The following is a 17,072-nucleotide window of genomic DNA, read 5'->3' as shown; positions in this document are numbered from 1 at the left end:
AATATGAATGATACATTGATACTTCCAATAAATATTAGCCTGTTTCTAACATGCTAGTTAGCAAAAGCTGCTTTCTCCTCAAAAACAAATCTGGCTCATATTCAGATGGACACTGTGTTCTTTGTTAAATGGATGTCAGCCTGTTAGACTTTAATTATTTGGGAGCTTTCTGGACAAAGGACTAGGAAGGAATGATGATGAGTGATATGCATCTTTTTTGGTACATTAAGACCCAGACAAATAATAATGCGCTGTTGCGCATGAGCAATGTTTCTTTCTTTTTGTTTTTTCTAAACGCATATTCTGCCAGCACTGGTAATAAACAAAAGAGTTCTCAGTATACTTTGATATGGCTCGAATCCTTTCTTAAAGGGATAGTTCACCCAAAAATGAACCCTTGTGTCGTTCTAAACCCGTAAGACCTTCTTTCATCTTTGAAACACAAATTAAAATATTTTGATTAAATCCAAAAGCTTTCTGACCCTGCATAAACAGCAATGCAACTGACACATTCAAGGCCCAAAATGTTAGTAAGGACATTGTTAAAATGCTTCTTGTGGCATCAGTGTTTCAACCGTAATGTTATGAAGCTACACTGTAAAAAACAATTTGAGTCAACTTAAAATAATTTGTAACCTGGCTGGCTTAAAATTTTAAGCTCAGTCAATTTAAAAAAAAAAGTTTATTCAACTTGAAATGTTAAATTATACTAAGTGACAACTTAGATATTTAAGTTGAATCAACTTCAAATTTTAAGGCAGCTGGGTTACTTACCCATCTGTTAAGTTTAGCAAACACAAATATCTAAGTTGTTACTTAGTACAACTTAACATGAAGTAAACTAAACTTATTTTAATTGACTGAACTTAAAATTTTAAGGCAGCAGGGTAACAAATTATTTTAAGCTGACTCAACAAATTGTGTTTTTTATTTTTTACAGTGTACGAGAATACATTTGTCCACAAAGAAAACAAAAATAATGACTTTATTCAACAATTTCTTCTCTTCTGTCTCAGATGTGACAGCATATTTACTACCCCTGCTGAAAAAAACAATAGACACCATCACCAAATTTGTATGTTTGTTTTTTAAATAGATGCCTTAGGATTAGATCCTTATTTACTGTCAAGCAAACTGCTGACTCCACTAAAGTTTAGTGAAAACGTACCATTTTGACCTCATACACAATCCCTCTTTGTACACTCAGGCCAGTTTCAGGTCAATTTTCAGACTTGCCCATCTGCCGAACCCAACCCGGATATCTGTGTATCAGTGCCAGGTTCTGGACCCAATCAATCTGAGACAGACGTACCTACCGACACTGCCGCATCCATCCAAGCCGGAATTGGCCCGTTGCGCAGCATGCCAGACTTAGTCTGTTCATTAACTTGTACTGTTCATTAATATTTCATTTTAAATTGACAGCGTTACCTAGCCAAAACATTTACTTTCATTTTAATTATATAGATTAGAATACATAAATATCATGACTTAACAAATCTATAAACATCTCATTATTATGAAAGCAATAGTCCATTAAAGAACTCAAGTTGATCAAGCTGGCATGAGTAAAATTTATTTACACAACAGTTTATCTACAAAACCATGTAATTACAGCAGAAACAGCAGTTGTGTAGATAAAATATTTAACACATTTTGCAAAATTACCGATGCATTTACTTGAATGAATGAGGCATTTATATACACTTGGACTGTAACATTTAATAAATAAAGGTTAAAACATTAAAAAATTAAAAGGTATTTTGAAAAACACATTGGTAAATGGCAAAGTTTTGGAATTAAACATTTTATACTTCTGACATGTTCTGACAAGCGTCAGTGTCTGGGTGATTAGAAATGACACTATATAAATCACACTATCAGAAGGGGTCACCTCATCTCGACAATTCACGTGAATGAATGCAAGCGGAGTCGGTCTACCTCAGGTATCTACCTCGGTTGTCACCTGATCTCATTTATACGTAGAAATTGACTTCAAATGACTTGGCGTATGATACGTAATGGGTAGGATTAGGGGTGTGGGTAGATGCGTATAATATGCACGCGGAAACTGCATATTATGCATGTCAAACACATGCATATCATATGCACGCCAAAGTCAATTTCAGCGTATAAATAGCACAGCAAATAGAAACAGAAAATCATGCTATTAATACGCATTTTCACAAGACCGGGCTCTTGAATTAGTACATTATAGGCTAACGAAAACAATACCTTAAAAATGAAAAGAAGTTGTTGTGACCACATAATTTTAAACTGCTAAACCCCTGGAAAGTCCAAGGATCCAGTAAACGAAAGCATTTAAACAGTCTTGACAGATCAAAAACATCTCGTTGATTTATAAGCTTTAGGTTGAGCATAACGAAAGTCTTGCACATGAAATTAACATTTTGCTACTAAAATGTGATCCTGGACTACAAAACCAGTCTTAAACAGCACGGGTTTATTTGTAGCAATAGCCAAAAATACATTGTATAGGTCAAAATTAACAATTTTATGCCAAAAATCATTAGGATATTAAGTAAAGATCATGTTCCATGAAGATATTTTGTAAATTTCCTACCATAAATATATCAAAACTTTTTTTGATTAGTAGTATGCTTTGCTAAGAACTTCAATTGGACATCTTTAAAGCTGTTTTTCTCAATATTTAGATTTTTTTTTCACCCTCAGATTCCAGACTTTCAAATAGTTGTATTTCAACCAAATATTGTCCTATCCTAATAGACCATGCATCAATGGAAAGCTTATTTATTCAGCTTTCAGATGATGTATACATCTCAATTTCAGAAAACTGACCCTTATGACTCGTTTTGTGGTCCAGGGTCACAAATGTAAAAACGCATCTATGCTTACGAGAAATATTTAATCAAAATGAAACCATATATCCACGTCTCTTGGTAAATAATTCATTGTTATTTGCTGTTATCACAGCCCACAGCACAACACAGCACATAGACTGAATTGCAATTCGGTCCTACAAATGGCGGCCGCACCACTGTGTGACGTCACATGAAATCCATGAATTGGTTTTAATAGAAACTGTAATGGACTCTGTTGGTCTCTACTGGAAATTGGTCACCTTCTATTGGTGGCTTGTTCAAACCAATAAATCTTAATGGAATATGTCCTAAAACACACTACAGAAAACCATGTTTGTAATAGTATTTGTAGTGGAAACCAATGGAATTTTCTGTGATGGTTCTATTGTTTTTGTATGTTACTGCATGTTCTTTTTATGTTCTTCTACAGAGGTCAACTGTCGGACTGCTGTCGTGAAAGGCTACATCGCAGAGCTTCTGAAGCTGTACGAAGACTGGCACAGCAATGACGTTGACCTTAAGAACATTCCTATCCGTAGAGCCCTACTTTATTGTCTGCAACGTGCCACCAACTCGGCTGTGGGCAGATACGCCCTGGTCACCGAAGGTGGCATTGGTCTTCTTTTCCAGACCACTCAAGTGAGCCCACTATTTGGTCCCAAAGTTCTTGTTACGTCTCATATTATGGTGTTTTTTTGTGCAGCTGAGCTTTTTTTTCTACCTTCTGTAATTACATTTCCTATTCCTAATGCTTTTATCATTTGCCTTTTGAATCACACTGTGATTTTTATCGGCCTTGCTAAGTAAACCGTCCCTAGTTATTACCAGATGCTCTAACTGTCTGCTAATGTGGTGTAAAGAAGCAAATTTTAGCTTCTGATGCATATTCTGCCCAGAGGAAATGTCGCTTGGAGATCACATGAAGTATTTCTAACCGATTGCCTTTCATCTAAAGACCTGCTTGACCATGAAAGGCCTTGAATCTCTGGTGGAACCAGCGATCCAGCTGATGAGGAAGTGCAATCCCAAAGTCCCTCTTCCACTGACCTCAGATAAGAGCGCCTTCAGCTTTCCTCTTCCTGGGAGGCCTGTCGATGACTTGGATGCTGATTTAGGACTTTACGGTAAAGTTTATGTTCCCTAGGTTTTTAAGCCAAGTTCTTTATTACGCTGCCAGACACCCAACAGTTACTATTATTCTCCCCTCACAGTGTGTCCGTTAGGGACACTGAGTCTGTCCCACTAGAGATATTTAGCCTTTACACACTGCCTCTGGCTATTAGTGCCTGGTCAAATTTGCTGTCGTTATCACATAGGCGCTGGGCATTTAATGACTCTAGAAAATTCGTTCAACGTCAACACAATATATTCCAATTTTCCTCTATTAGACTTTGATAACATGAATAGTATAATGTAGAGTATGCGAGTTGGCAAAGTTCACAGTATTTCTATTCAGACCACTCATTGATTTGCTTCAAGCATCAAATTGTTTCTTAATAAATTAATACAATTATAAACAAACGTATGGACTGGATAAAAAAAACCAAAAGGCTGATGATTGTGGCAACTAATGCATAAACAGGTCCACACTTGAAGTGAGTGACATAACAAAAAAGTTATTGATAACACTTTAGATTAGGGCAGAGGTCTTCAAACCTGCTCCTGGGGACCCACTCTCCTGGAAAGTTGATTTCCAGTCTGCTTCAGCTCACCTGCCTGCAATTTTCAAGATGTCTTGATGAGCTCGGATGGCTGCTTCAGGTGTGTTTGATTAGGTTTGTAACTAAACTCTTCAGGATAGTGGGTCCCCAGGTACAGGGTTGAAGACCTCTGGATTAGAGGACGCATATTCACTATTAACTAGGAGATTTTACACGGTAAACTCCAAATTTGCTTTTTATTGATAGAAAGTAAGGTAGTTAGGTATTAGGTAGGATTAAAGGGTTATTAGTTCACCCAAAAAATAAAAATCACCTTCACCTTCATCTATCTATAATATTACATTCTGTTTTATTCACACATTTTATTTGTTAAAGGAAATATCTAAATAGACAGATTATATATATATATATATATATATATATATATATATGTGTGTGTGTGTGTGTGTGTGTGTGTAGATAAATAGATAGATAGATAGATAGATAGATAGATAGATAGATGATAGATAGATAGATAGACTAAAATATGTATGTATTTTTATATTAAATTCTGTTAAAATCTGTTATTTATAAATAGATTTTTTTAAATTTAAGTACTTATTTTAACAAATAAAATGTGTGAATAAAACAGAATTTAATATAAAATATCTATCTATCTATCTATCTATCTATCTATCTATCTATCTATCTATCTATGTACAAGATATTTCTTTAACAAATAAAATGTGTGAATAAAACAGTGTAATATTATAGATAGATAGATAGATAGATAGACAAATATATATTTTAGATATTTATATATATTTATATTAAATTCCGTTAAATATCTGTTATTAATAAATAGATTTTTTTTATTTAATTACTTATTTTAACAAATAAAATGTTTGAATAAAACATCTATGATATTAAACTATCCATCATATTAAATTCTGTTTTATTCACACATTTTATTTGTTAAAAGAAATATCTAAATAGATTATATATATATATATATGTATATATATATAGATAGATAGATGGATAGATGGATTTTTTAAAAATATTTCTATTAAATTCTGTTAAATATCTCTATATTTAAATATCTATATCTACATATACATCTATACATCTATATCTGAATTAATGGTGTCTTTTTTGTACAATAATAGCAATACTAAAATAATAACATTTTTGTGTATGTGTGTATATATTAAATAAATAATTCATACAATTTTATTCCTGAAGTGCACATTGCTTATTTCAATTCATAGCCATACAAACTTCCTAAAACAGTGTAAGCTATGATTATTCAGACCTGTGCTGTGAAGCAAATATCAATACTGGTCCTTATGAAAGCAGGCAGTGTGAGAAATCACTTGTTTTAAAACCCGATTCGGAGGCCGTTTTGATTCCTATGCGTTTTCCAAACAGCCTTAAACTGTACACCAGCACTGCGCATAATTAACTACCCTGCAACCTTCTTTCAGCAGCCATGTTTCTTTGTGACTAGGTCATCATATGCAAATGTTCTCTTTCAACAAGGTCAGAACCTGTGCAGCAGTAAACACGGCAAAGGAAAACAAAAAACGGAAGACGTGCTTGGCCAGAGAGCAGCAGATTGCTCTTCGCTGACCCACAATACTCTATACTCACTTGTTTTGCAGGGAGCTCTGAAGTGGTTGCCCGGGCAACCCTGCCCAGTGACACCGTGGGTGCTCGTCTCAGTACCGCATAGTGCAGCGTGTTAGCGTGCACGTCTGTATGTACTTACCACACATCGCCACCCCACGTGCTTCACTTATACTCCTTTCCTCCAACCTCGAAGCCCAAGAGTCTAGATTATTGTTGTTGATCTACACACACCTTTCATACAATAACTTATAGATCCAGACACACCAGCAAGAGTTTTCCTGCTGGGCCGTTCTCACTAATGAGTTTCCCGTTGCTTTTATCTCGAGCAAGGAAGCCGGAGAGCTGGGAAGGCCGATATCAGAGTGAACCAAATGATTATCTGTTTATCGCAACAAATAGCGCGGTTGACTTGTTACACCCGGCGGGATGATACTGTACGTGTTGCCGCCGCTATCTAGCCCTGCTTACTAATCGAGGAGTTTCTCAGGGTTTTAGTAGTGTTAACATGCTAACGGCTAACGTTAGCATCCTTTCTGACGTCAAAAATGCTTTTAAACGGAAAGCTGCATGTGGCACGAGCGAGCCGTAACACTGAGCCCATTTGCTGTTCAATCTGGCCAGGCAGATAAGATGATGCTAATCTCCGAGACGTCCAGATTCGAAGTGGACTGTAGCTCGAGCACTGCCTTGTCACTCCGTTTTCGACTATCTTATTAGGTTTAAGGTGTGAAAATCACAGGAAAACACCCTTAGGTGATGTAAGAGATTACGGCGGCGGTTTAGTATCATCCGTCTGTTATATGTACAACTGTTTTCAAACCTTGTTGGAAAAAAAAAGCATCTTAAACCAGCCTAAGGTGGTTTGTTGGTCTTAGCTGGCCACCATGCTAATCAGGCTAGCCTATTTTGATGGTTTTACAGGGTTTAGGGTGCTTTGAGACCAGCTAAACCAAGCAAAGACCATTCTAATATTAAACTGCTTGTTCTAATGGCATCTTGTAAAACCTAAACGTGGTTTTGACATGTTAGCAACGCTGGCATTAACGTTATTAGAACTCATAAACCAGGTTGTATTACTTCACGGCCTCATACTAAAATATATGACTTGTCATAATTTATCACATGGTTAATTTACTCTGCATTCACGCCAAATCAAATACCTTGAACATTTTTTTTTAATTATTTTTATATAACCAGTCATTTGGTTTAGCAGAGATAGTTGTAAAATTATAGTGATTTTAGTGTTATGTTTTGATCTGGAGTCATCATATCAGATGAAAGCCTGTGAAGCATATTCAGCAGAGGGTCTGACTACATTTATTTCAGTTTCAGTTAATCTTTATGAATAAATATTCATTTTTTTTTAAGAAATGAAGGCATAAAAAAGATGTGTATATATCATATATACATTGTATACTATATGATATACTCATATAATACTGATAAATTTTATATAATACTGAGGAATGTATTTAATTAAATAATACTTTATTTATTTTTTATTTTTATTTAAAGAATCAATGATGTTTTAATAATAATAATAATAATAATAATAATAATTAGTAGTAGTAGTAGTAGTAGTATATATTAAAATGTATTTAATTAATAATGTTTATATATGTGTATATAATATTTATATTGTTATAGTTATGTATATAATTTATTATGTTTATATAATATATGTGTGTGTAATTTAGAATAATATATAATACTGATGATTGTATTTAAATAATACTTTATTCATTTATATTTTTAATTAAATAATAAAAAGTGCATTTTAATACTAATTAGTAGTATAGTCGTAGTAGTATATAAAAATAATAATATTAAAATAAATATATATATATATATATAGAATTAATAATATAAAAATATGTAAAAATATATATTAAAAATAATAATATTCATTTGTATTTTCATTGAAATAATAAAAAGTGCATTTTTATAATAATAATAAAAATAACAATAAATATTTCAAAAAAATACTTTGTTTAATGATATAATTTTAATAATTATATAGTTTTATTAAGTTATAATATAATTATAACATATAATATAATTTATTATAATTATATAATATATAAAGTGTAATATACAATAATATATATTTTTATTTAAATAATCAATTGTGCATTTTAAAAATAATAATAATAACAATTATTATATAAAAATGTCTTTAGTTAATACTTGTACTATAATATATATATATATATATACATATATATATATATATATATATATATATATATATATATATATATATATATATAGTTTTAATATTTGTATTGTTATATGAATATTTATATATTATTTACCATTAAAAAAATTTATATCTGAGCTATATTGGAAATTAATAAACAAACAAACAAATTTATTTATTTATTTATTATTTTTCTGAATACTTGTTTTATGGAGGGATATGTTTTAGCTTTTTTAAATTAAATAATACTTTATTATTTATATTTTAGCAGTATCGCAAATAAACAAATGAATAAATAAATGTTTTTTTTTTTAATATTTGTTTTGTGGAGGGTGTATGTTTCGGCTTTTTAATTAAATAACACTATTAATTTATGTTTTAGCTGTATTGGAAACAAACAAACAAACATTTTTTTTACAAGTTTTTTTTGTTTTTTTCTTGTTTGATAATTGTTCTGGTAATGTTCTGGTAGAGCAGAACATACTCTAGAATATGTGGCATGCACATGATGTTTGTTTTTATGGGAACATATCAAAGGCAGAAAGAGCTAATGTTTGAGGACTCTGGGCAGGTCCTGTTTGATCCTCCAGATAAACTGCCATATTTTGCTCATCTTGACATTTATGTCTTAGTCTTGCTTGTTGTTTATCTTTCTTTCTTTCCTTTTGAAAGATGGCAGTTTAGAAGATGACAGTGACGAAGACGCGGAGAACGAGGAGCCAGACAACAGGGACTACGTGAGTGTTTTGAGATTTGTTCTGGAGGAAGACGTGAGCGGCACCTTCAACGCATGCACGCACGCACATACGCCGCGTCGTAATTTTGACAGAGCGAACGATGTGTGCGTAAATTCCACTGATTCATTCTCCCTCCTAAAATGTGATTGAAGAGCAGGTTCTGCGTGTGACAGGAGCCTGACACAAGCGACTTCCTGTTCTCACATAACTTCAATAATAGGGCCCCTGATTCAGCCATAAATCAATGACTTCACCATTCCGTCCCTGTTGAAACGGCACCACCAAATCAATGTTCTTCCTTCCTTTTCTGCCTTACACATAATCTACAAATACTGCTAATGCATTTCTTTATTTCCATGTCTGTTCCCTATCGTCTTGCCATAACATGGTGCTTTATGCCTACTCTTCAGTGTAAATGTGTGACTTTTACAGTGAAATATTACCCAGGTTGGTTAGCTGTGACCCTAATATGCCCACATACCGTATAAGCCCTCTTGTACTTTTATTAAAAAAAATAAAAATAAAATAATTTAACAGTTGCCGAAGAATTATGCTTTGTGAACGTCTTCAAAAGATGCTACTTTTCTGGTATCTTGTGACCAAATAGGCATTTGAGTATTGATAAACATTTTAAACTCAAAGATTAATAAACCTCATATGTTTTCTTGGTATTTAGGGCATTTTTCGAAAATTTTAATTGTAGTAGACAGTCACTGAAAAAACTTTGGTTTGTAAAATACTACTTTCGTAGTATCTGGTGACAAGATATGCAGTATTTAGGTATTGTTTGAAAATAAAATAAAATAAAATAAAATAAAGTCTTCTTGGTATTTTAAAGCAATTTTCTGTATTTGAAAGATTATTTTAATGTGGATCTGCAGCAGAAATAAACAAAGTAAATCTAAATCTAAATCTAAATATTTTAATAACCTTTAAATTAATTTCGATTTTACTTGAGCCCACATGTCATGTAAGCTTTGTGGAATATTACTTTGATAGTATCCGGTGACAAAATACGCAATACGCAGTATTGAATACAATACAATACAATACAATACAATACAATACAATACAATAAAATAAAATAAAATAAAATAAAATAAAAAGGCTGATAAATCAAATGCAATCTAATATGATTTTTTCTTGGTATTTTAAAGCAATTTTCTGTGTTTGAAAGATTATTTTAATGAGGATCTGCTGCAGAAAAATAAATAAATAAATCAAATAATTAATTACCTTTAAATTAAATTAGATTTTACTGAGCCCACATACCATATAAGGCCTCTTGTATTTTTATTTTAAAAAATATAAATTGATTTGACAGTAGCTGAATTTGACAGTGAGATATTGCTTTTACAATATCCAGTGACAAAATATGCAGCATTTAGGTATAAAATAAAATAAAATAAAATAAAATAAAATATTGGTATTTTAAAGCAATTTTCTGTATTTAAGGATTATTTATAATATGAATATTTTAATAACCTTTAAATTAGTCTATATTTTTCTTGAGCCCAAAAAATATTGAATACTTTATAATTATAATCCAATTAAAAAAAAAAAAAATATATATATATATATATATATATATTACAAATAATTAAAATAACATTCAGGCTTTAGGTCTTTATAAAATGTTATTATGGGCATATTAATATAACAGCTTAATAGGTTTAAATTGGTTTACATTTAATTTAGTTATTTTTAGTGTTTAGTTGAGATATTATTCTATTCAGGTATCTATAAAAACCATGAAAACTTTTTTTGTTGTGCTTAATCGGGTCACTACCTGATTCCTAGTAGTATAGAAGAGAACCACAAAAAATCATTTTGTTCGTATGTATGTGCGAGACTGACATTTACACCACAGCTGGAGGGGTGACCGCTTACGTGTGCCTCACCTGACAAATAAGGTGTGTAATTGCTGTTTGTCCGCTGCTTGGCCCACTTGCCATAGAAAAAGACAAAATGAAGGCCAGAGGTCAGAGTCAGCTGAATTCTATTGGCTGGAGCTTGTCACATGACCTCTGGTCCTCACATGCAGTGACAGGGGAAGATATATATATATATATATATATATGTTTCAGTATGCGGTGAAGCATAAGAGTGAACAGCGTTTATATCTCAGTGTTTCTTCATTTCAGGAGGATGACCTGGAAACAGATGTGAACAAGCTCCGTCCCCGACCAGAGCCCGACCGGCCCCTAGAGCAGCTGGGCCAATATGTGCGTCTCTGCCCTGAGCTGCACCATGACTTCCAGGTGAACATCTTCATCTTCACACAAAGCATTGCATCTCCATACCTACATTAACAGGACCTACAGATTTCCAGTTAAGCTCAAATGACAGCATTTGTGACTAATTTCCTCAAAAAAATCTGGAGGTTACAGTGGGGCCCTTACAATGGAAGTACAAGGCGATGATTGTGGAAGATTTAAAAACTAAAATGTGAAGCACTTAGATTAATTTTCTGTCAGAACGTATTATTTTCACTGTACAGCCATTTTAGGGTTTATGCTGTCGTGGTGATGATGAACAAATTTTGTATAACTTTACATAGAGAAGCTTAGAAGTGATTTTGTCATACTTAAATCAAATGCTTATTTATTTATTTATTTATTTATGTAATTGACTCAGCTGTCCTGTTGAAACCGTGAGTATTGTAAGGTTCCATTTACTTCTGTTGTATTCTATTGTTTATTTTTTTACTTTTTATTTGTATTTTTAATTATTTATTTAGAAAAGGAAGGGGCAAGTAGAAATGATTTTTTATTATCTAATTTCTTAAATCTAATTTGGTATAACTTTACATAGAAAAGCTTAGAAATCAAATGCACATTTATTTATTTTATTTTATTTATTTATTTTACAACTTGTGACTGTTATTGAAACTGTGCTTATTTTAAGGTTCCATTTACTTCTATTCTATTTTTAATTTAATTTAATTTAATTTAATTTAATTTAATTATTTAAAATGTGAGAAAAGGAGGAATAACATTAAAGCTTAGAAAATCAAATTAATTTTTTTTATTTACTTATATTTATTTATTTATTTAATTTTATGGTTTGAGGCTGTTCTGTTGAAATGCTACATATTTCAATTTACTTCCATTGTATTCTACTTTTAATTTAATTTAATTTAATTTAATTTAATTTAATTTAATTTAATTTAATTTAATTTAATTTAATTTTAATTTAATTTTAGAAAAAATAGGGAAAACTTTATATCTAAAACCTTAGAAAATCCAATTAAATCAAATGCACATTTATTTATTTATTTATTTATTTATTTATTTATTTATGCAATTGATTTAGCTTGCAGCTGTCCTGTTGAAACAGTGAGTATTTTAAGGTTTCATTTACTTCTGTTGTATTCTATTGTTCTAACAAATGTCTATTTTTTATTTTTATTTGTATTTTTAGAAAAGGAGGGGCAAGTAGAAATTATTTTTTATGATGTAATTTCTAAAATATAATTTGGTATAACTTTACATAGAAGAAAAATCAAAAAATCAAATGCACAATTATCTATTTATTGTATTTTATTTATTTATTTTACAACTTGTGACTGTATTATTGAAACAGTGCTTATTCCATTTAGTTCTATTGTATTTTAAATTTAATTTAATTAAATTTAATAATTTAATTTAATTTAAAATTTAGGAAAAGGATGGATAACATTAAAGCTTAGAAAATCCAATTAAATCAAATGCAGTTTTTTTATTGAATTATTAATTATATTATTTGATTTATTTATTTATTTTTATGGCTTGTGGCTGTTCTGATGAAACCCTGCATATTTTAAGGTTCCATTCACTTCCTTTGAATTCTACTTTTTAATTTAATTTAATTTAATTTAATTTAATTTAATTTAATTTAATTTATTTTTTAATTTATTTTAATTAACATTTATTTATTTTATTTTATTTATTTATTTATTTTACGGATTGTGGCTGTGCTATCGAAGTGGTGCATGTTTTAAGGTTCCATTTATTTCCATTGCATTGCATTTTTTAAATTTAATTTCATTTTTAATTAATTTTTTAAATGTATTTATTTATTTATTTTAGAAAAGGAGGGACAAGTGGAAATTAATCTTTGTTGTGATCAACATTATGTTAAAACTTGCTGTAAAGCTGTTTAAAATATTTTTACAGTCATTTTAGAGTTTAAACCATTATGTTATTTTGGAGATGAAGATAAAATTTAATACAATTTTACATAGAAAAGCTTAGAAAATCTAATTAAATCAAATGCATATTCATTTATTTTATTTATTTATTTTTATGGCTTGTGGCTATAGTATTGAAACGGCACATATTTTAAGGTTCCATTTACTTCTATCGTGGTCTGTTTTTTTATTTAATTTAATTTTTTTAAAAAAAAATTTTTTTTTTTTTTTAGAAAAGGAGCGGTAACATTACATAGAAAAGTTTAGAAAATTATTTAATCAAATGCATATTTATTTATTTATTTATTTATTTATTTATTTATTTATTTGCCTTGTGGCTGTACTATTACAATGATTCATATTTTAAGGTTCCCTATACTTTTATTGTATTCTATTTTTTATTTTAATTCAATTTATTTGATTTAAATACAATGTTTTTTTGAACATTATTCTACAATTTTCTGTTAAAACTTGCTGTAAAGCTGTTTAAATTATTTTTACAGTCATTTTATAGTTTAAGCTGGTATCAAATTCGGTATCATTTTGCATAGAAATGCTTGATTTTGTCACATTTAAATCAAATGAATATTTATTTATTTATTACCACTTGCGGTTGTACTATTATACTTTACTTTATCACTTTATATTATAAAGTGATTTTATCACACTTAAATCCGATGCATATGGTTGCATATTTATTTATTTATTTATTACACCTTGTGGCTGTACTATTGTATTTTTATTTATTTATTTTTCCATTTCCATTGTAAGTGCCTCAATGGAACCCGTATACACACACAAAAAAAGGAAGGACATGTTGAAATGAATTTGTGATTATCAGCATTGTTACAAATGATGTCGATTGAGCTAATATTGATATTAACCCTGCTTAACTTCAAGATGATGACAACATGAAATGCTGTTCGTTTTCTTTTGGAATAACGTGGCTGATAATTCACGCACAATAAGACCAGGAATGTGCATTAAGAATGTAAATGGGGTGAATTTTGATTTGATGTTGACTTTAATCCGCTCTGGAGAAATATTTCAAAGAGGTTTTTTCGAAACCGTCAGCATCTCTGGGGTTTAGTTGTTGCAGCCAGGCGTGAAAGTTACGAGTGTACTGCTCTTAATGGCAGACACCCAGGATAAAGTTTATATGAAGTGTCTGTAAGTGCACTTGGGGTGAATATGGACCTTGTGCGGAAGCAGTAAGAGATTTTGATGGGAGCAGGATGTGCTATAATACCTACTGCAACGGCTCCACTATGCCGCTTAAGAGCACAACAGGGACACGGCTTGTACCGAAAATTACCTCATTACGCTTTAAAAAATCAGACACTTGTGCTTTGGCTCTCTACAACGGCAGCGTGTTTGCCTCACTCTTCATCTTAATAGAGTGATTTTGTTCCTGTTTTTGCTGACCTGAAGAGTTCTAGGGAAAAATGAGGAACATCTTGTTGGCAGAGTATCCACAGGAAATGATTAATCTCATCTCTCGGAGGTCGCAATAATTATGTGGTAGCCTTTCACTTAGCAGTCAAAGGAAAATATGTGTGTGTGTGTTCACGTGTACCTTGTTGTCACTAAAAAAAAAAAAAAAAAACACTTGTCAAAACGACAACAACAAAAAAGTTCTTTCAAATATACACCTTTGGGCCCAAAATATCACAGAATATGTGCTTCCGTTTTGCATTTTTCTAATGTATGATTATTATTATTATTAATATTATTCCAAATAGGGTTACGGGTTAGGAATCTATGTTATGTTATCTTATATTATATTATATTATATTATACCATAACCCTAATTTGGTGGAAATAAAATAAAATAAAACAAAAATACTTACATATTCATGAACTAAAATCTCTCTCTCTCTCGCTCTCTCTCTCTCTCTCTCTCTCTCTCTCTCTATATATATATCTATATATAAATACATGCATACATACATACATACATACATAAACACACTTGCACGTAAAAGAGATTCATATTCAAATACTCGTAACCCAAAATATATGTATTAGTAATTGGAGTAATAATAAAAGAAAAGAAAAGAAAAGAAAATAAAATAAAAGAAAATAAAAGAAAAGAAAAGAAAAGAAAAGAAAAGAAAAGAAAAGAAAAGAAAAGAAAGAATATAATAATAAACATAAAAAAAAATTAACATAATATTTTTATTTTTATTTTTATTTTATTTTATTTTATTTTATTTATTATTTCCACCAAATTAGGGTTATGGTATAACACAATATAACATAATATAATATAATATAATATAATATAATATAATATAATATAATATAATATAATATAATATAATATAATATAATATATTTGATTTCAGTTTATGAACATTAATAATTGAAATTTCAATTTGTGAATTTGAAGTTATATATTTATTTTACATTTCAATTTATGAATTAAGTTACATATCTATTATTCTTATTATCTATTATTATTTTTATTATTATTACAGTTTGGGTTATGGGATAGAAATTTAAAGTTTTCATTTCAGTATTATTATATAATATTATATTATATTATATTATATTATATTATATTATATTATATTATATTATATTATATTATATTAATTCAGTTTGTGAATTTTTATTTCACTTTGGCAATTTTATTATTATTATTATTATTATTATTTGTTATTTAAGTCATTATATATTTACATTAAATTATGTAAACAAATTACAGTAATCTAGGATTAGTGTTGAATCTAAAATATTTCTCTAAATATATCGAAAATGTGTATTTTCAGATTTTAAATTTTATTTTGAATTATATTTTCAGTCTGGACATTTTTGAGATTTTTTTTATTTTTTATTTTTTTTTTATTTTAATTAAAAATCATAAATCAAGGCATGGAAAATCCTAAAACAATATTAAACTATTTTAATGGCTTGTTTCACGATCTCTGGAGCGTTTACCCGTCCGCTATTAACCCTGCTGCGGGTCAGCCAACCGTAGGGCCACTGACAGAAATGAGTGATGACATTTCAAGTTCCATAATATGTTCAGTGTGACTCTTCATTTTAAATGTGTCACCACCCTTCCCATCACGAGCGACTGGTACGCTCTTGATTGACGGCTCCTCTCGTAGCACAATAACACGCCTGCGGCTGTCTTGCAGAAATCCCTGCGTGGCTGCCTTTAGCATGCGGATGAGTTCAAACTAATAGAAATGTCAACACACCTCCGGTTCATCGACGTTCAACTCCCTCCTTATTCAGACGGTGCCACTATTTTAATTCAAATCATATAAGATGATGTACTACTGCTGGTGAAAAGCCGCTTTTCCTTGCTTCATTTCCTGCTGCACGTATTGATGTTGTAATTCAGGTCTCCGAAGGAAATGACGAGCTACTAATTCACTTTTTTGTTACAATTTAACATTTTTAAAATCAATTCTGTCTGCAAATTCTAGACATAAAGGCCAAGCAGTTCCTAGAAACACATGCTTCTTCCACATAATGACACATAAGTTATTAAAGGAATAGTTCACCCAAAATCAATAATGGCATTGTTTACTTACCCACACAATCTCGTATTTAATGTATATGTATAATAATACAGCTGTATTAAAGATATTGTAATTGATCATGATTCATAATGATTATTATATTATATTATATTATATTATATTATATTATATTATATTATATTATTATAAATAAGTGAATTAATTTGTCTATTTATTGAATGACCACAATTTTTGTTACAGTATATACTTTACTGTACTATACAGTATACTATACTATACTATACTATACACTGCTGTGCTGTACTATTATATATAAATGTACTATGACATTATATTTAAATTCTTATCGAAT

At 30.2% G+C, this 17,072-nt stretch overlaps 1 protein-coding gene across 5 annotated transcripts in view; it reads left to right on the top strand.

The window, feature by feature from the left end:
- Nucleotides 1-17,072, top strand: part of LOC127156274 (cytosolic carboxypeptidase 4) — a 249,185-nt gene that overhangs the window by 75,057 nt on the left and 157,056 nt on the right. For all 5 annotated transcript variants that reach the window (XM_051099028.1, XM_051099029.1, XM_051099030.1 and 2 more), the window contains 4 exons: nucleotides 3,274-3,482; nucleotides 3,799-3,967; nucleotides 8,988-9,052; nucleotides 11,197-11,313. In XM_051099028.1, coding sequence (XP_050954985.1) covers nucleotides 3,274-3,482; nucleotides 3,799-3,967; nucleotides 8,988-9,052; nucleotides 11,197-11,313 — 560 coding nt within the window. The remainder of the gene's footprint in view (nucleotides 1-3,273; nucleotides 3,483-3,798; nucleotides 3,968-8,987; nucleotides 9,053-11,196; nucleotides 11,314-17,072) is intronic.

Source organism: Labeo rohita, chromosome 25, assembly GCF_022985175.1.
Source record: "Labeo rohita strain BAU-BD-2019 chromosome 25, IGBB_LRoh.1.0, whole genome shotgun sequence".
NCBI lineage: Eukaryota > Metazoa > Chordata > Actinopteri > Cypriniformes > Cyprinidae > Labeo > Labeo rohita.
This window is presented reverse-complemented; position numbering and strand designations above follow the sequence as displayed.